Genomic DNA, 21,523 nt, shown 5'->3' with positions numbered 1-21,523 from the left:
GAAAGAAACAAAGAACCATAAAATAGAAAGCGTAGCATGATACGGCAGGGATGAGACCAACTATTCGTTATAACATTAAACAGAAATAGGAAAAATATCGCTAATATTAGATGTTTTTTAACAACTCAACATGATCATTACTAGAGGAATACATAATACAAACTTATACAGAAACTGTAAATGTAAGAGTATGGACAAATTTCATTAATCACTTGCAAGAAAGAGCAGATAATATCAAATAAAGCAAAAAAGTATTGAAATGAACAAAGAGGGTCATTTTAGAGTAATCAAAAGCAAACAGAATTATTATGAACTCTCCCATCATAAATCTTATTGTTTCAAAATATACAGAATATAACCTAACTGTCCTAGTAGAAAAATATAAATGTATCATAGTATATCTATGTGATAGCCTTATGCGTAGTGATTAAGAGCCGTGATACTGAGGGGTGTCTGGGTGGCTCAATTGGTTAAGTGTCCGACTTTGGCTCAGGTCATGATCTCAGAGTTCGTGAATTCAAGCCCGGTGTCGGGCTGTGTGCTGAAGCTCAGAGGGTGGAGCTGGCTTCAGATCCCGTGTCTCCCTCTCTCTCTGCCCCCCCTCCCCATTTATGCTCTGTCTCTCTCTCAAAAATAAAATAAACATTAAAAAAATTTAAATTCAATATGCACCCTAGGAAGAGGAATCTTGCTGTTTTATTTTTAAAAAAATTTTTTAAATGTTTTATTTATTTTTGAGAGAGAGAGACAGCGTGAGCAGGGGAGGGTCAGAAAAAGAGGGAGACACAGAATCCGAAGACAGGCTCCCGGCTCTGAGCTGTCAGCACAGAGCCTGATGCATGGCTCAAACCCACAAACTGTGAGATCATGACCTGAGCTGAATTCTCATGCTCCACAGACTGAGCCACCCAGGTGACCACTCCCCCAAAATTCTGTTTTAAAAAGAGCCATGATACTGAAGTTCCTTTGTTCACAAAGAAGGCTTTTACCAATATTGTTGGTTGAAAAAAGCATGTTTGCACATATAGGTGCATTAGGAGGATCTTAACGGAGGACCATGGGGGAGAAGAAGGGGAAAAATAGTTGGGGAGCAGGAGGGAGGCAAACCATGAGGGACTCTTGAATGCTGAGAACAAACTGAGGGCTGATGGGGGTGGGGGAAAAGGGAAGGGAGCTGATGGGCATGGGGGAGGGCACTTGTTGGGATGAGCACTGGGCATTATATGGAAACCACCTTGACAATAAACTATTTAAGAAGAAAAACCATATTTCAGATAGAGTGGACATTATTTTCCTACTTTGGTTAAAGTAGAATCAAATGCTAACTGGGGTTATTTTTAGGTTGATGAAACTAGAGTCAATTAAAATATGTATATCTGAGCTTTTAACCTTTTTCTATGGTGAATATAGTAGATTATTGCCCCCAAGTATTTTTTCATTGCCTTATATGGGATGCTTTATACTTTCATGCATAATTAACCTTAATTTGGCCATGTGACCTGTTTGGGCCAATGAGATGTGAGTGAAAGTAACATGTTCTGCTGACAAGCTAACACTTTAAGACCCATCTCATGGTTCTGCCTTGGCTGTTTTCCCTTCCTCACTTGGGGGTTGCTCTTAAAGCCTGGAATGAAGAGGATACAGAGCAGAGCTGCAGCTGACCTTTACAGGACCTCTATAGGACATGTAAAGGAAACATGTAAATAAATCTTTCTTGTAAGCCCTTTAGATTTGGGGGTTGTGTATTACCACGTCACAACTTAGCCTAGCAGACATAGGCTAGTCTGTTTTTAGATGTTTTTCTGAACACATACAATTTATAATGCCTCTGAACAGCAGTTTCTAGAAATCCTCCCTGCCACCTCATGCTTTAGTTAGGTCTCTGGGTTGTAAATCTGAATTTTATGTCACTCGGTGTAAATGCAAATGTTAGAGCACTTACAAACAATTGTAGTGATCCCACTGATGTGAATGGGGAAGAAGACCGGAAAATCAGATGTTCAGCTCTTGTATTGTTGTTACTTGCAGCAACAATATTTTTCTCATTGAGTATAGGAATTATGTTGGTATTGATTTTAAAATGTATGGTCTTTCAAAAAAATAAATAAAATAAAATCTATGGTCTTTCTTTAGCTTGGGATTTTGTTTAGGCAGTTTCTGAAAATGTGCTTTGATAGAGATGAAATAATTTTTTTAATGTCTCACTAATTCTTATACTCTAGGAGTAAATAGGTATAACCTACTAATAGAATTTAGACTTAACTTTTGTAATACACTTTGAAAAAGAACAAGTAATCAAACACTTGATTGATAATCAGAATGGAATGAACTTTAAAGACCATCTCATTCAACTTTAGGTACTTGAAATCCTCTTTGTTAAGAAACTCAGAAATTAATAGAAATGACAGTAATGTCAAAAATGATTCTTGGAATGAATTAAATTCTCTTAATCTCCTTTTCTTATTCTTGGTATTCTTCAAGATATTCATAATTGTAATTCAACCAAAAGGTTGTGCTTTCATCATCAACAAGTTACCTTGAAAATGTCATTTTAAATTAAAAACCAAGATGTTAGCATTGGTATGTATTAATGGGGAAAGTGCAGTTGGGAGTTGGGCGCAATTAAGAAAAAAAAAGTTCAAAAGAGGAAATGTTGGCTCTTGATGAAGCTTGGATTGAATTTACTTCCAAATGGATAATAGTCTAATTGGTTTGGTTGTTTCAACCTCATCCCTTGGAGGCCCTTGAATACCTCACAGAACCTCCATATTTTTAGCTCAAGTATCAGCATCTTGTAAAACATCTTGAGCCAGAAAGTACTTCAAATCAGAGGCCTGAGCAGCGTTCTTGCTTTCTGTTTGCTGGCATCAGAGCTTGGTTTGAGAAATTTAACTCACACTTACTAGACTGCCTTCACAAAACAAAAGGATTAGATGATCATCTGTCGAATGTCAGCATATCACTTCCTTTTCACAATACTAAATGGAACCTCATCTCCAGCCAAGGAAAGAACACTGCTGCTTACTCTTTGGAGTTAATTCAAAGACTAGTTTTGTTTCAAGAGAAAGTTTTCCAGTTTGGGAGACAAGTGGTTGGTGGTGACAATGAAGTTGAAATCTGAAGAAAGGATTCTAAGTTTTATTTGCTAAAGAATCCAGTTTTCCCAATTTATAATAATTTGCCTTTTAATTATTGGGATTGTTCTTTTGAGTCTTCTCTATAACCAGGTGACCATTAAAATCCTGATTAACACATTCAGGGTCACATAATCCATTAATGTACTGTTGTAGATTTAGAAAATATTAACTATTTGTAGGCCTGTATAAAATGCACTTTCAGAGTTTACATGATCTGTACATAAGTCACACAATACATTTATAGCAGAAACAAGGTATTTAACATTTGTCTACAGCCTAAATTTCTCTGAGCTAGAGACTGCATTTCCAAGTGTGTATCTCTATTTGAATGCCTCAGATATACCTGAAACTCATTGGGTTGAAACCATACTCATGACTTTCTATCAATCCTGGATTTCCTATGGTCAGACCTCACTCAGAATACCAGAAACCTAGGAGTCTTCCTCAATCCTGCTTTCTCCTCTTCCCCTGTGCCCCCCTCCCAGTCCTGTTACAACTGCCAGGACTGGATGCTGAATTTCCTATTTCCTGCCACCTCTCTAATCCATTGTCTCTTGCTTCCTGATTGGGTCTCCCTCACCTTCTGTATTTCCTCAATTTGGTTCTCCTCATGGCTATCAAAGTATCCTTTTATTTATTTATTTATTTATTTATTTATTTATTTATTTAATGTTTATTTACTTTGAGAAGGGGGGTAGGGGAGGGACACAGAGAGGAAGAGAGAGAATCTGAAGCAGGCTCCACACTGCCAACACAGAGCCCAGTGCGGGGCTCAAACTCATGAACCTCAAGGTCATGCCCTGAGCAGAAACCAAGAGTTAGACACTTAACTGATTGAGGCACCCAGGTGCCCTTCTAAGTATCCAAGTGAAAAATGAAGTGGATCTTGGTTGGGGATAAATGGAAGCAAATCTGAGCATTATCTAGTTTCAGAACGTGCCTGTCAATCTGTAGATACTTGGAACCCTGTTGGTTTTGAGGCTGAGAATCATACGTAGATGTGCTCTTGAGGTACAAGATGTGATCTTGAGGTACACATAACTGTGGGTACATGTATTCTTGATCCTTCCGAAATCCTGGATCATAAAATGCACAAAATGTGTGAACCCTTTTGCCTTTTGTATCTGTTTTCTGTTGGATTTAACATCACATATATGACTTGGCTGAATTCAACTGAAGTCAGACATGGACTGAGCTCTTACTATAATCCAGTGGGCAGGGGAATTTAACTCTCAGGGGAGGAAACTGACATACTTTGGCCTGAGGGACCATGTAATCTGTTTTAAAACAAAGAGAGTGGTGGGGAAGAATATGACCTCAGCATATGGCATCTTCCCATTTTCCTTGTTGACTGACTTCTTTTTCATATTAACACTTTTAGCCTCCACTTAAAATCTAGAGGAAGAAATAATATTTCCTAATGTGTCAGAGTTCTTCCTCTCACAAACGTGTTGGTATTTTTCCCTAAATATACTGACTTTGTGTTTGTGTTTTAATTACATGTTTTCTTGCTGGTTTTGCTTATAGGTATTTTGGACACCTTCACTTTTTGCCTTCTCTTTTCTAGTCAAACCTTATTCATGAAATGGAACAGAAACTGAAAAATCATCTACTTCTTTGTCTGTGAATTGGAGACACGACTGGGATGGTCTTAAGCGTATACAACTAGACTCTAACTGCAGCTATGAGTTCAGACGAGAAGGGCATATCCCCTGCTCATAAAACATCCACTCCAACCCACAGAAGTGCCTCTTCTTCGACACCCTCCCATAGGGAAAGTCGGCAGGTAAGAGAATATGGTCCAAAGTGCACTTCATCTTATGCAAATACAGCACCATTAGGATATGGTGGGCTTGCTAATTAATCCTGAAATTTTGTTGTGAATATTTTTATTCCACAGGAAGGCTCACTGTTTTCTGTAGATCTACATGATGATGCCATGAAGATCTTGCTCTTGTTTGTCTGTTATTTAGGATCCTTTGTTAGTGTAGACCACAGGCAGGGTGGCTAGGAAGAGCCCTGCTGTCCTCCTCACTGGGCACCTGAAGAGGGGGAGCAGCTTCAGGAACCTGAACACTCTGCTGTCTCTATTCGTGAAGGTGGAAAGGGATGTGAGCCTGCCAAAGGCCTTCTTCCTACAAGTCTATCACTGGCCTGCCCAGCACGAACTTCTGTTTGGAGTTTCATGGAATCTCATTAACAGTCAGATTCAGGAATTAGGATACAAATAAAATTGTAGTATCGGGGAATTAAGGGCAGTGAAAGCTCAGGAGATGCTTAGAGCCGATAGAGAAAATAAATTCTTGTTTCATTACCCCCATTGAGCCAATTCCTGTCATTGTTTTTGTTTAATGAATTACTTTGTTGCTACGTCAGTGGCCGTTCTATGTGGCCACTGGTTGTGGAGGAATCAGCCATATGGGTTTTGTCCTTGTCAAAACAGGCAGCTGTTGTGCCCAGCACATGTCTGAGTATTGCTCTTTGCCGTTATGACGTATCTTGCGATAGCATTTTTGTTGTGTAACTAGAAATTCACAATAAACAGATTTACTTGACCTTTTATAAAAATGCTCCTTGTGAGGGATATTCATTGAGTAAATTATTCTTGCAGGGGTTTTCCTCCCTGTTAAGTGTTCAAGATATATTGCCTAGTTTCTAGAAATATGAACACGAAGTAGTTCATGGTCCATAGTACGTACAGACTTGGGTCTTGAGACAGCCAATCCAGGTATGAATTCATTCTTCTAGACGGGGGGAAGCACGGCTGGGGGAGGAGGGTCCCTTAGGGAACCTTCAGTCTGTAGACCTTCCCAGCGCCCCCTCCCCCATTTCCAGCAAGAGATTCCTGGGGAATCTGTAAGAATCGGAGATTTCTTACATGTGTATCTTTCATAGATTGTAAGGCAGGTTTTTCTGCTGTGGGTATTTTTTTTTTTAATGTTTTTTTATTTATTTCTAGGAGAGAGACAGCATGAGTAGGGGAGGGTCAGAGAGAGAGGGAGTCACAGACTCTGAAACAGGCTCCAGGCTCTGAGCTGGCAGTCAGCACAGAGCCCGATGCAGGGCTCGAACCCACGAACCGTGAGATCATGACCTAAGCGAAAGTCGGAAGCTTAACCAACTAAGCCACCCAGGCGCCCCATGCTGTGGGTATTTTTGACATTGGTGTCCTCCATTATAGAGTTCAAACAGGACGTCTACGTTTGGTTCAGGAGAAGCAGTTATAGAATTAACTAAATCTGTGATTACACACAATTATAACGTTTACTGCGCTGCATCCGTATAGCAAAAGAAAGCAGAAGTACCGTAAATGAAAGAAAGCACATTTATATTAAATAACAACTATATGCCGAGATGCTTTCTATGTTTGCGATTCCTGTTTCTCCTTTACCCGCCTCTCTGTCCTTTCTTGTTATGGCTTCTCCATTTTTCCCTTGCCCTGGGCATTTCAACCGAGAGACATTTTAAGCAGCGTGGCCTTCCCAGCTACTGAGGGAAGGACAGGATCGACCCAGGTCACCCTGGAGAATTGTGGCAAATGGAAAAGACTGATGAGGGCTGCGGAAACATCTGTCATACATTGTTGATCTGCCTGTTGCACCTGAGCTCCAGGGCCACCGTGCAAAACAACAGGGAAAAAACTGAGACCCGGGGCTGCAGAGGGAGTCTGAAGGAGGAATATGGACTCCTGGCTGGCTTGTGAATGACAAGTTTTATGATGGGAATAAAGTAGCATGACTGTAAATTGATAATGAATTTTAGAAAAGTAAGACAATGTTCAAATGGTTGTTATCTTTAAGGAGAGCTTACTTTAGTTTTTGTTCATCTCAGTAGGTGCAAACTCTCCCAAAATACTTTCTCCTCTGCTTCCTTCCTGTCTCCTGTTTTGTGTCTGTTCATTTCTCTCAGGGGAGAGAATAAAGAACAATTACAGTTCTGTTTTTCCTTCCCTATCTCAATCACTTACTAACATCCAGTATTATCTTATGGAAATTGGAAATTTTGAGTGATCCTGTGATGTAATATGAGGCACTGGGTTTTATAAGCATCTGTTTTTTGTGTGTGTCTATTTTCATAGTGAAGGGACATAGAGAAGGTGTGATAAATTAGTCTTCATTAAATGTCACCATTCTCCTGGTTTAACTGACATCTATGCAAATGAAGGCCATCATTCATGTAAATGAATCATAAAGGACATGATCTAGCACATAGCTGAGAATGCAGTGATACCTTAATGCACATTGTTTGCCTGTCATTCCCAAGTTCTGGTTCTAGCTCACTAATGAATTGATCGGACATTTCTACTTAGATTTACCACCGCATCTTAAATTAATACATATAAGCCCATTTGCTGTCTGGGTAATCATTCTCTCGTGGACCCAGGGTCAAAGCCATTCCTTTCTCCTTTGATTCTCCCACATTCAGTAGGTGAACAAATTTTATTGATTATTTCATCCTTTATAATGTGATCGTTTCTTTCTATGTGCACTGTCCGCTCGCTAACCCGGACTCTCACCACCTCCACCCGGCATCCTGCAGAGTGCTCTTGCCTCTCTGCCTCCCTAATAGCCTGGGATTGAATTTCCTTCACATGGCAGATTTATGCTCACAACCCTTCAAAGACTCTAAGGCTGGATTTCCTATCTTGGTATCCCACGCCTGCCAACACCTGATCCAGCCTCAGTGTCCCATTGTCCTCCTTTTGCCTACGGTCTCGTCTGTGCATCGTTCCCCAAACTGTCTTATCTCTGGCTCTGCCCTTGTCTTTCCTGCCCGGAATATTCCCACGACACTTATCTTGACCTGATACCTCCCTGTGCTTCAAGGACTGGCTCGTGGGACCTTTTACTGACCATTTGACCCCATGTTGCCCCTCCCTTCTCTGAACTTTTACAGAACTTTTCGATAATATTTGACATTTGCAGGCTGTTTATCTTTTTATGTACAGATCTCTTCAACTGTGTTGCAATCTCTTTTAAACAGATGACGTACTCTAATTTTTCAGAGACAAGCCTTGCACTTCAAATATTTTCATATATCCTAGAGGGTATTTTTAAAGAGCTGCAGCAGTATTCGTCTTGTCTTCTTACTACAGATTTGCCATTCCAGATTTATTTGTCCTCTCCCTTCTTCCTTTCTCATAGATAAGTAAAAGAACATCTGCCAAGTGCATAGTAGTAATTGGCCATCCTTCCTGTGGCAAAATTATGTAGCACAAAAGGTGAAGGAGGGAGAGGAGCTAGGAAATGAAGTGATTCAGTTACCCCTGTGATTTCACTAAGTGTTTCTTCATCAACACAAGAGGGTTAAGACTCCACTTAGTATTAGCTATTGTGGAGAGTGCTGCTATGAACATTGGGGTACATGTGCTCCTATGCCTCAGCATTTAAGTCAGGCAGAGGACAAATATCATATGTTTGCACGTATAGGAGGATTAGGAGGAACTTAACGGAGGAACAAGGGGGAGAAGAAGGGGGGAAATGGTGGGGGAAAGGGAGAGAGGCAAACCATGAGAGACTCTTGAATGCTGACAAAAACTGAGGACTGATGGATGTGGGGGGAGGGGGGATGGGCATGGAGGAGGGCACTTTGGGGATGAGCACTGAGTGTTATGTGGAAACTAATTTGACAATAAACTATTTGTAAAAAAAAAAAAAAAAAGTCTCCACTTAGTATTTAACAAGTTGGAAGACTTTAGTAAGTGTTCCATTTACATTTCATTCCAGACTGATACTCGGTGTTAGAACATCTTACAAAATTAACTCTGTATGTGTGTGTGAGAGAGAGACAGAGAAGGAGAGACAAAAACAAAGAGAGATATCAATAATTATTCATAAGCTGCAAGAAATATATGCCCTATAATTTTCAAAAAGGGCAATTAGGTTTTATACAGAAATGAGCATTTCCCAATGTATGCCAAAAAATGCTTTCCCCTTGATGTTGCATGAAAAAGAGAATTTTATTGTCAGATAAGCTACAGAAATGCTAAACATGGTCTCTTTTTGCAATATGCATTAATAAATTAATGTATATTAGTATACATTAGGCAACTAATATAATGAGTGAGTTACAACTTTAACTGAACACTTCTAGAATATAGTAGGCTATGGACCTTTTTTCTAAATTTCACTAAGATTTGGTTGTTAAAAATCCAGATTCTTCTTTCTGTTAAGAAATTGGAAAATCTAGGGATACTGAGCCCAGACTGTACATGGCAACTAAACTGGGCTCAGGAGTATTTTCCCCTTTAGATGGGGCATATACCCTCTGATCAGCCACAGTCCCTACCTCTCCTTACTGTATTTCAATACGTATGTTTTCTGCCTGGCCCCAGAATGTATTTGAATTGCCAACCCTAATCCTGGATATCAAGTCAACCACAGTGATATTGAAATTACCAAGGGTGATCTCTACTTGGACATGAAGAAGGCACCTCGGGGCACCTGGGTGGCTGAGTCAGTTAGCGTCCAACTTTGGCTCAGGTCATGATCTCATGGTTCGTGGGTTTGTGCTGACAGCTCAGAGCCTGGAGCCTGCTTCAGATTCTGTCTCCCTCTCTGCCCCTCCCTTACTCACACACACACTCTCTCTGTCTTTCAAAAATAAATAAACGTTTAATTTTTTTTTAAAAAAAGAAAGAAGGCATCTCAAATTTAACATGTCCAGAACTGAACTCCTAATGTCCCTCTCAAATCTGCTCCTTCCCAGTCTTCCTTATCTCAGCAACTCTGGAGTCATCCTTGATTCATCTTTTCCTCACACCTGCTTCCAAACCCTCAGTGAATCCTATCAGTTCTACCTTCAGATGTACCTGGGGTCTGACCACTGCCTACCACCTCCTTCCCCTCCACTCTGGTCTGAGCTACCATCATTTCTCACCTGGATGATGGCCATAGTTTTCTGTTTTCCCTGCCTCTACCATTGCCTGACATACAGATCATTTTTTTACAGAGTGGCCAGGGTGATCCCTTCAAAACCTAAGTCAGAACAAGCCAGTCCACTGCTCCAAACCCTCCAGTGGTCCCCATCTGTTTCTAAATAATACTTGAATTGCTGACCATTGCCTACAGGGTCATTCATCATCTGGCTCTGCCTACCTCTCTAATCCCATTTCCTGCCTTGTTCACCGTCACTTAGATCTCTCCAGCGTTTTCCTCAGTTGTGCTTCCACCTCAGGGCCTTTGTGTTTTGGACCCTCTTAGCCTCGCTTGCTTTTCGTTCCAGGCATCCCAAGGTTTGCTCATACACTTGGCTCATTCTCCAAATGTACCCTTTTGCATAGCTTTCTCTGACCTCCTGCATATCCTCCTCACTCATTGTCTATTTACCTCATTTTATTTGTTTCCAAAGCATTACCACCAGCTGACAGGTTACATATCTGTATCCTCTTCCTCTCTTGCCTGTCGCTGACTTGTAAGCTCCCTGAAAACTGGATTTTATTTCATTCAGTAATGTACCCCTAGCACCTCCCACAATACCTTACATATTGTATAGCTCAGAATATATTTGAATGAGTAAATGAGTGAGGGGTTGGCATGGAGAGGCAGATTGGGAACCAGGTTCCAGAGGTCTCGAGAACTGTGAAGGAATAGTCATGAGGTTGGGAGGTGACAAAGAAAGAAAGTAGTATAGCGGGGAGCTCTGTGTCTCCCAGGAAGAGTAGATTTTGAGAGGGAAGAGGGATGGTCCAAAGGTAACAGTGGAAGCTAAGAACACAGGCCTTTCTGCTTGCTGCTGATGGTGATTATATGGAGGAATAAATGACTTGAGGCTTATTAAGGAAATGGTATCAGACAAAAGCAAAGCATTGGGAGTGTCCTGCTGACATGTTAAAAATATTGGTGGGGATGGGAGGTAACATTTCATTTCATTTCGTTTCATATCATTTCATTTTTATTTGAGTACAGTTGATACACAGTGTTAAATTAGTTTCAGGTGTAAAACTTACTGATTCGACAATTTGTACTTTATGCTGTGTTCACCAGAAATGTAGCTATCATCTGTCCCCATACATTGCTATTAAAATATCATTGACTGTGTTCCCTGTGCTATGCCTTTTGTCCCTGTGACTTACTTATTCCATAACTGGAAGCCTATGTCTCCCACTGGCCTTCATCCATTTTACCCAACGTCCCACCCCACTCTCCTCTGGCAACCATCAGTTTGTTCCCTGTACTTATGGTCTGATTCTGATTTTTGTTTGTTAATCATTTGGGGTCTTGGGGTTTGTTTGGGTTTGTTTTTGTTTTTTTTAGATTCCACTTATGACTGAAATCATATGGTATTTGTCTTTCTCTGTCTGATTTATTTCACTTAGCACAATACCCTCTAGATTCATCCCTGTTGTCTCAAATGGCACAATCTCGTCCTTTTTATGGCTGAGTAATATTCCATCGTGCATGTGTGTATGTATGTTTGTATGTATGTGTACATATACCACGTCTTCCATGTCTGTTTGCCTGTGGATTGACATCGGTTGCTTCCCAACCTTGTCTATGTAAATAAAGCTGCATTAAACATAGAGGTGCATGTATCTTTTTGAATTATTGATTTCAATAACTTTTTATTTTATTTTTAAGTTTATTTATTCTAAGGGTGGAGACGTAGAAAGAGGGAGAGAGAGAATCCCAAGCAGGCTCCATGCTACCAGGGCAAGGCACAGCGCAGGGCACGATCTCACAGACCGTGGTATTGTGACCTGAGCTGAAACCAAGAGTTGGACACTTAACCAATGGAGCCACCCAGGCACCTCCAATAACTTTTTATTTTAAAATAGGAGTTACTATTGCCCAGTCATAATACTTATTTTATGGTAACATTATATAATAGGCTAAGTTTGTGACCAGTTGACTAGATTTTATTTATTTGTTTTGATAATTACTCTTACATTTACATATTTTAGAGAATTTTTTTTTATAACATACAAGACTGAGACCACCCTGTTGACAGTTTCAGTAGTTCTGGGAATAGTCTCAAGGGTCTGCATTTTTAAAAGTAAGGCCTCTATGGGCACCTTAGTAGCTCGGTTGGTTGGGCATCCAACTCTTGATTTCGGCTCAGGTCATGATCCCAGGGTCATGGGATCAAGCCCCACATCGGGCTCTGTGCTGGCAACATGGAGCCTACTTGGGATTCTCTTTCTCCCTCTCCCTCTGCCCCTCCCCTGCTCGCTCTCTCTCGCTCTCTCTCTCAAAAATTAAAAATAAATAAAAGTGAAGCCTCTGTTTGGAGCTATTGATTATTTTTATTTGTATCATGAACAGGTCATTTCAGAAAATCAGACACTATTGCTCTAAGAATTCAGGATTTGGAATATATAGTTACCAGATGATAGTGTCTGTTATTAGTGAATTGTTTTAGTTCCAGCAGGTTAGACATTGCAAATGCTTAGCTAAGTCGGTCTCTTTTAGTTTAATAGAAAATCAAAGAAAAATGTGCTAGCCATTTCTTATAAGGATTTAAAGTTCGCTGAAGCTCAGAGATCATAAAATAAATAATTTTTAAGGAAAAATTGTATTATGAATAAGTCACAAGAGGCTGGTAGTTAATCTTCTTGCCAGTTTTTATAAAATATATATTTTCTATTGTAGTCGATCTAACGAATAGAAAGTGTCAATTACATGGGTATCTAAAGATGTTTCCTATACATTATTAACAACAAGCCAACCATGGCCCATTTTGTTAATGTCCACGGATGACAAGTGAAAGCTGTCCCCAGCAGAGATTTTGTGGGACTCATGTCACCATTAACTGGTGACCTCTCCCAGTTCTGGTAGCAGCAGCACCTGCTACATGTGCAACTTTCATTGAAAGTGAAGAAGGTGCCTAAAAACCTAGAAAGTAAAAGTGTTCCTCATCAATTTTTATACATTATGTATGGAGTTTTCATAATAACATTTCTCATTGGACAAAACAGGCTGATAAAAACATCCCCCAGCATCTACGTGAACGGAATTGGAATGTGTCTCTCCCAGCTGAACCTCTGAAGCATCTTCTTCAAACAGCTTTATTAAATGAAATAACCAAATCACTGCTTTGAAATATAGTGTGTCTACCTGCTGAATATGAAACCTATTTCCGTCTTTGAGTTGAGAAACATAAAATATCACCTCAAATAAAAATGTTCTCATTTTGAGAGAAAAAAAATTCAAGGATTCCTGATTTAATACCATACCTCTAATTTAAATGTGAGCTGTTTCCAATTTAGCCTTTTTGAGATTCTATTCATTCCATAGAGCCTAACTCTTAAGACTTAAGACCAATGTCAATGGGGAAAAAGAAAATAATTTCTTACAAAAACACACGATGAGCAACTTCTGTGATTTAGAAGCATTTTATAAATTGGGTGTTATGGAAAGTCCAAATATTAGACAAAGTTTGTGAATAAACAAATAAAACACCAGCAACAGCTAGTATTTTATGCGCCCTCACTGTGGAAGGCTGGGATGGTCATCACCTTTTTCAGAGACCTAAACTGTGGCATGAAGTGGTGAAATATCTTCCCCACAGCTGATGTGCAGCCTAATACAGGGTCTGCTCCCTGGGAGCCTGATTCTGGAGCTCCTAAAGTTCTTGGCCACACCACTATTTGCTCTGTTGCAAGGTTTGACAAGCCAAATGTCCAGGAGAAGGGCCTTCTGTTCACTTCTAAGCAAACTTTGTGAGGCAGCATTTGTCAGTTATTTTGAGTTATATTTGCCTCCTCACTTTTTCCCTCAGTGGCAACAGTGAATTTTTTACACCCTCATTAGCTAAGGAAGCAATAGACCAAATGATACTTAGACCAGTATATTAATAGTTTTTGTCATGACCTACTGCTCTCAAAGGTGAATCATGCTCTTTGTGCTTTCCTGAATTTTCATTATTTGCGCGACACCGATTGCCTTTGGAATGAGAAGTTTTGAGCATTTGTTCATTGAAAACTGTGATTAGTCTTTTCCATGAAATGAAATAAGCAGCTGCATAGTTTTCTTGCTGTGCCCACCCTTTGTAGATCACTGTCAGCGCTGCTTAATGTTTATTTACAGTGTATGCTCAGTCCACGTCAATGGAAATTGAGACCACTGGAAAGAAATTTGCCACCTGTCATTCAGATGCTCATTATCCACGAGTAATTCAGAACTCAGCATTACTTGAGAATCTAGCCACTGCTTTCCCTGGTATATTTGCAGAATCCTTTGATTTTTCTATCCCTGCTTTTTCAGTGTCTCACTGAAGAAGTTATCTCTTATTACTTGAGCTGGCTGGTTTAGGATAGCATTTTTATAGCAGCAGATTTGTCTGTCATACCCAAGATTAACACTGCCTGTTCAGTTCTTAGGCATAACACCAAATAGAAAGAGCCACAGTATAATCAGTTAGTGAACCCCTCATTCATAGGTCACTGAGGGGGCCTGGGAATCTGTAATTTATAGAAGCTTCCCCAGGACACTGTTACTCACCCAGATTTGGAAAGCATTGCTCCTACAAAATACATTTATAGGTATTTTTGAAGGACTATAACAACATCACCTCAAAGGATCATAAATTCTACAAAACTGCTTTATTTGATTTTCAGTTTTGACAAATAGAAAATTTTACCATCCCTTTGCCCAGTAGCCACTAAAAGTGGCTAGCCTCTAAGTAAAATACTGTCACAAAGGTAAAAGAAAGCCCCATGCATGTTGTATACTTTAAAGTACCAGACTTTTTGCCTTCAAATCATAATTAAGAGGTGATTTTGCAATAGAGATAATAGCTAATGTTCATTACGTTTGAGGGAAATGGGCATTCTCATGCACTACTGCTAAGCATGTTAACTGATTCTGCTTTTCTGGAGGGGAATTTTGTAATGCATACCTACAGTCTTTTCAAAGGTCATCCCATAGGACATGGTTACTCAGCTTCTAAGAAATGTTTTCCAAGGAAGCACCAAAGACACATGTAAAGATTTTTGTACAAAAATCTTTATCAAAGTATTTTTATACTATTAAAATATTAACAGCTGCCTCATGTTCAACAAGAAGTTATTTAAACCTATCTTGGTGGCTCAGTTGACGGAGTGTCTGGTTCTTGGTTTCGGCTCAGGTCATGATCTCACTGTTCAGAGATCCGAGCCCCACTGTGGGCTCTGCACTGGCAGCGTGAAGTCTGGTTGGGATTCTCTCTCTTCCCTTCCCCCATTCACGCTGTCCTTTTCTCTCTCAAAATAAATAAATAAACTTCAAAATGAATAACCTATCTCTTAGTCATTTAGTGGAATATTTCACAGCTGCTGAAAATGTTTTTGAAGAATATTTCATTGCTGTAGGAAAATGTTACATTGTTAATTGAAGAAAACTGGCTATTAAGAATTGGGTGTATATACGCATTGAAAAAAAGCCGAAAGCAAATATACCAAGATATTGAAAGAGTTTATTGCTGGTGTGGTAGCTTTAATTTCTTTTTTCTTTTCTGTTCCCCCCTCCACATTTCTGCAATGAATGTTTATTGCTTCTGTAGTAAAAAATGTATGTCATATTTTGTGAGTCATATTTTGTGAGTTAATGTGTGTATATATGTAGCTTTAAACAGTATTTTGAGTAGAGTAAATATAAGCGTCAGCCATTTTAATAATAAAATTGTAAGCCCTAACTCCGTAAGATTTACAAATAAGTGGATATGTAGGATGTGCTACGTGGGAAACTTGGAGCAAATTTTTAAAACCATCATTGAGGTGCTGAGGCAGGAGCTGGACCACCTTTTCTCCAATTAGCAACTTGTATTTATCTCATGCCCATTTAATTTGTTCTTTCATTCAGCAAAGATTCATGGTACCTATAGGCAAATCATAGATGTATCAGCTCTGAGTTCACAAGGGTGATCGCAACAAATCAACTCTGTCTTAAATATACATATGTAAATGTTAAGCAGATACATATAGGATTTTTTTTTTTTTTTTTTACTTTTATTGGTAACAAAATCATGTGAGTGATTGTCCTACTAAAAACCTTTGTCTATTCTGGGCCATTTAGGTAGCCTGGTAGAAAATTACAAATTACCTTGACTTTAGTGTTCTTTTCCAGTTACACATAACTGCTCTCCTGCCTTTTATATTAACTCTGCATGTTCCAGAGCCTTTGCTCTTAATTTTTTTTTTAATGTTTTATTTATTTCTAGGAGAGAGAGAGAGACAGCATGAGCAGGGGAGGGTCAGAGAGAGAGGGAGACACAGAATTTGAAACAGGCTCCAGGCTCTGAGCTGGCAGTCAGCACAGAGCCCGACGCGGGGCTCGAACCCACGAACCGCGAGATCATGACCTAAGCGAAAGTCGGATGCTTAACCGACTAAGCCACCCAGGCACCCCGAGCCTTTGCTTTTGAAGTGACCTAGTACTTGTCCCCATTGTTCCCCATTTGTTTATAATTGCTGCAATGAAGAATGATCATAGTGGCTGGGGTTTTTGGTGATCTTGTTAACGTGTCTGTGAGTGTTAGTATACAGGTAAGGAGCAATCCCGCCAGTAAGTTCTGGTTCTAGTGCTACTTGAAGGCAATCATGGGAATTAAAAAGCTATTTATTCACATGCCTTTTGCCACTTCACCATCAAGATTGCTGAAATGCTCTCGGCTATCAATGGACCACTTGATGGGTCCTGATGGTATTTCTTACAATGCAGTGTTTCCAACAATAGGCCAGTTCAATGTGGGGCCAAAGCTGTGGGTTCTTAGGAAGTTTCATGTTTCTATACAGACTGCGGTGACTGCTACTGCTCCCTTCAGGCTTTCCCAGGTGAGCTGTGTGCAATTTTTCCAGCCACTATTTCTAAAATTTTCTTTCATTCATTTCAGTGGTGCTTATGTGAAGATTTATTATTAATGCAATTCTGCCATCTTTCAGTGAGGGTAACACAATTGTTACTATGAAGAAAATAGTAGGATTACTACTTATTCAATCATGGCCTTCTGGCTTTTGTGATTTTAATATTTTGTGCTATTCCAATAATATTTCCATGAAGGGAATTATTAAGAAGACAGCAGACAAGTCCATATGCCTCTTCTCTGCCATTCGGGGGGCAAAGGGTGGGCATCACCATTCAGAGGGTGCAGGGTGGGCATCGCCATTCAGGGGGTGCAAGGTGGACATCTCCATTCAGGAGGGTGCAGGGTGGGCATTGCCATTTGGGGGGGTACAGGGTCAACACCATTATTCAGGAGGGTGCAGGATGGGCATCGCCATTCAGGAGGTGCAGGGTGGGCATCACCATTCAGGAGGGTGCAGAGTGGGTATCGCCACTCAAGAGGTGCAGGATGGCCGTCACTACTCAGGAGGGTACAGGGTAGGCATCACCATTCTGGAGGGTGCAGGGTTGGCATCACCATTCGGGGTTGCAGGGTCAGCATTGCCATTCAGGGGGTGCAGGGTTGGTATTGCCATCGGCTGCTCTAGGTATTTAGGGCATCTGTCTCCACTCACTTAGTCAGCTTCCTCAGTAAGTTCTGATGCTCTGTCCACAAAGTAGTGCTGACTTCAGTTACTAGGTTGACAAGGTAACATGATGATCATGTCAGGTATGGATTCTTCATTTTCATTTTTAAAAATATATTTATTTTGAGAGAGAAAGAGAGCAAGCAGGGGAGGGGCAGGGAGGGAGAGAGAGAATCCCAAGTAGGATCTGCACTGTCAGCACAGAGCCTGACACAGGGTTTGATCTCATGAACCGTGAGATCATGACCTGAGCCAAAATCAAAAGGTGGATGCTTAACGAGCTGAGCCACGCAGGTGTCCCTGGATTCTTTATTTTCAGATGTCATACCTAGCAGGGTGTTTGGACACATCTTTCTATGGCAATAAAATCGCACAGGATTCCTAAACATTTATTCTTACAGCATTTGCTACTGAGATGTTAGCTACCATTTATTAAATGCCCATGGTGTGCCAGGCCCTGCATACACTGGGTGCCAGCTCTTTGACTTGCAGTGTCTTCTAAGGTAGATATCTAGTTACCATCCTCATTTTATAGATAGAGGACACTGAGGCTGAGAGAGTTTCATGATTTGCCCAAGTCTTATGGTAAATAGCAGCATGAGTGTTGGTATGCTCGTCTGTGTGACTGCAAAACTTACATTCTTTCCTCTGCATCGGACACTGCATTCCTGAAGGAAAAGCTAGCTGACTTGCTCTTAGTTTTTGACTTGGAAACACCTAAGTCTCCCCCATATTTAAGAGTGCTGCAATCCTGTTCTGTTTTACTCATTTCTGCCTCTCTGCTTCCACAAAAGGCTGTGATAGAGGATGGCTTTTGATGTGTTCAGTTAGTCTTGAGGGAATACACTGCTTGAAATTGCTATCATTTTTGCCATTTAACATTAGCTTTAATTTCAGTAGAAGGCAGTACTTAAAAGCTCGGACGCAGAGTAAAATCTCCATTCACATTCCAGCTCCAACACTTACTGACTCTGTAAGTAATTTAACCCCTCTGTGCCTCTCTCTGTTCAATCGGCCATCAAATAAATGTCAGTCATTAATCAAAAGCTTTTTGCGGAAATGGAATGAAATAATCCATGTAAAACCTAGAGACAGGGATACAACGAACACCAAATATTAACTGCCTCCACCATCGCTGCCATCTGCACTGTCACATGAAGGTTATGAGCATCACTGAAATAGTGTTGCTGTGTTAGAATTCAGTGTCATTAAATATCATATGTTTGCACGTATAGGAGGATTAGGAGGAACTTGACGGAGGACCAAGGGGGAGAAGAAGGGTGGAAATGGTGGGGGAAAGGGAGAGAGGCAAACCTTGAGAGACTCTTGAATGCTGACAAAAACTGAGGACTGATGGATGTGGGGGGGAGGGGGGATGGGCATAGAGGAGGACACTTATGGGGATGAGCACTGAGTGTTATGTGGAAACTAATTTGACAATAAACTATTTGTAAAAAAAAAAAAAAAAAAGAATTCAGTGTCATTAAAAGAGATACATGTCCAGCAACCAAAAGCTTGAAGAAGAAAATCCTTTAGAAATTTAGAAATTGTTTTAGATATTTTTTCTTTGAAAATATTTGTATAGTTGATGAATATAAAAATAGCCTTGATAGGATCATTGGAAAATTTCATCAGAGCTAACATTTAGGGAGCGGTTGGCCAGTTCTCCTTTTTACTCTTCTATGTTGTATGAAAAGTGAATCTATACAAAAATGTGTGGCCACAACCTGAAATAGTTACAGCAGTTCCTATATGTCTTTGAAATGAAACAAAAGTCAATGGCAGACCCAACAAACCAGGAGACCCGTTCAGCAGATCTTGGACACTCTCATGTTGAGAGTCATGTTCCCCTTCACGGGAGTTGCACTAAATGAACTTTTGCCAAATTAAAGAGCTGTTGTGACGTGTGTGTCCTGGCCTCCTGGCTTTAAGCAAAATACGCATCAGTTCTCTCTGAGCAGGGGGAGCAAGGGCAGCCAAGTAGTACTTCCACCTTCTCTGCGTGTGCTAGTAAGCTTCTTAGAAAACTGACCTCTAACCAGGCTAGGTTCATCATTGTCACAAATGTACCACTCTGTTGGGGGATACTGATTCTAGGGGAGACTATGCGTAGGTAGTATATGGGCCAGAGGTATATGGGAAATCTCTGGACTATTAATTTTGCTGTGAACTTAAAACTACTCTTTAAAAAAACCAAATCACTGACCTGAAAATTAAGTTGTGATTTTAGTATTTGAAAGGAAACTCGACTTTAAAAGAATAATTAACAGGTTTATGTAACCTTTTATTCAAGTTCCTTGTATAACATGTATAACACCTTGACAGTATTTGGCATATGTTTCCACACTACCATGAAAGAACGTGAAAATAACCAACTTGTGAAGAAAAGTACATGAAAGTGTAGCACAGATTATGATCTTAAAGGAAACCAAATGAAATATATTTATTTTGGTTACTGAAGATGTTGCCACGTTAAACTTGACCAGCTGTAGCTTTCAATCCACTGGTGTTTCAGTTTTAAAAGTGAAGTTCTTAAATGTTTTCAAAAGGTCTATCCTATTGGAGCTGTGATTTTTTATAATCCAAGGTGAAGCCTGAAGGCAGTTTTATGCCTAATCATGTGTCAATGATCACTCAGGGACTGTTCTCTACAAATTAATCAGAGTGCACTGAAAAATTCCAGAAATTTCTGACCGGCTGCAATTTGCAAGATCTTGTGCTAAGGGTGGGCTGGCAGTAGAGGAGGTGGGATACCAAGATGAAGATCTTACTAGAGTCCAGCACTGAGTATGGTTACATTTGAAAACTGTCTTCTTTTCATCTGCCGATACTGAAAATGCAGCATTCTAGTACTTAGGTATTTCACTACAAATAATGACTCGTTACGTGTGTGATTACATAACCTCACGATATGCTCTTGGCTTTAAACACCATGAAGGCAATTCCTAAGGTAGTGGATTAATTTTTTATCATTGGACAGTAATAATCGGACAGATCGGTGTCTCTACAGACAAAACTCATTTTGATCATACTTTAAATATCCTAAATTGATCTTCTTTAGGTCTGTGGCTTGGTTTGGAAATTAGAGGATTTAGTTTCCTTCCCCTGGCTAAATCCCTGAGCTCATCCCTTGTTTCCTGCCTACTTAGTTACTAAGGTCAAGTTTCTTTCCAAGTTTTGGATTCCTTACCATGTTTATTTGACAGGGATGGGGTGGGGGAGGCAATGTATACATGTTCTATTGTCCAGCAGCCTTCAACGATGAGGGTAGAGGAGGGCCCTTAAACAGAAGCTCAAGCCAAGGATGTTTTACTGGACACTTTGAAGTAAGTAAAAGCAGTAGCCACATGGAACAGGGTTAAGGCACAGGTTTATAAAAATTTGTTCAGCCTTCTTTGGTCTTTGGTATAAGAACTCTTTCTAGAATATAATCATCAGGAGCAATTCTCTTGTCTATTTAGTTCTCCGCCACACTGTCATCTGCTCCTAGCACAGTATAGGGGCCCGATAATCAATAGGTTATTTGGTGATTACTTGAACCAATGGATGGATGAATGAATGACAGGTACATTTCGCTGGCAGACACAGTTCATTGACACCTATATATCTTTAATGCTCATGGCTGTTTTTTAGAACAATCAACTCATGCAGTTAAAAACTGCTTTCACACGATGCTCAGCATCCCTCCTCATCAGGGAAATACAAATCAAAACCACACTGAGATACCACCTCACGCCAGTCAGCGTGGCTAAAATGAGCAAATCAGAGAACTCTAGATGCTGGCGAGGATGTGGAGAAACGGGCACCCTCCTACACTGTTGGTGGGAATGTAAACTGGTACAGCCCCTCTGGAAAACAGTGTGGAGGTTCCTCAGGAAACTAACAATAGAACTCCCTTATGACCCAGCAATAGCACTGCTAGGAATTTACCCAAGGGATA

General features: G+C 40.2%; 1 protein-coding gene across 6 annotated transcripts in view; it reads left to right on the top strand.

The window, feature by feature from the left end:
- The window catches only part of OSBPL6 (oxysterol binding protein like 6), a 218,629-nt gene that overhangs the window by 122,509 nt on the left and 74,597 nt on the right, over positions 1-21,523 (top strand). For all 6 annotated transcript variants that reach the window (XM_039222481.1, XM_039222480.1, XM_039222479.1 and 3 more), the window contains one exon: positions 4,705-4,923. In XM_039222481.1, coding sequence (XP_039078412.1) covers positions 4,822-4,923 — 102 coding nt within the window. In that variant the 5' untranslated portion in view covers positions 4,705-4,821. The remainder of the gene's footprint in view (positions 1-4,704; positions 4,924-21,523) is intronic.

Source organism: Hyaena hyaena, unplaced genomic scaffold (assembly GCF_003009895.1).
Source record: "Hyaena hyaena isolate Hyena2069 unplaced genomic scaffold, ASM300989v1 scaffold_1137, whole genome shotgun sequence".
Classification (NCBI taxonomy): domain Eukaryota; kingdom Metazoa; phylum Chordata; class Mammalia; order Carnivora; family Hyaenidae; genus Hyaena; species Hyaena hyaena.
This window is presented reverse-complemented; position numbering and strand designations above follow the sequence as displayed.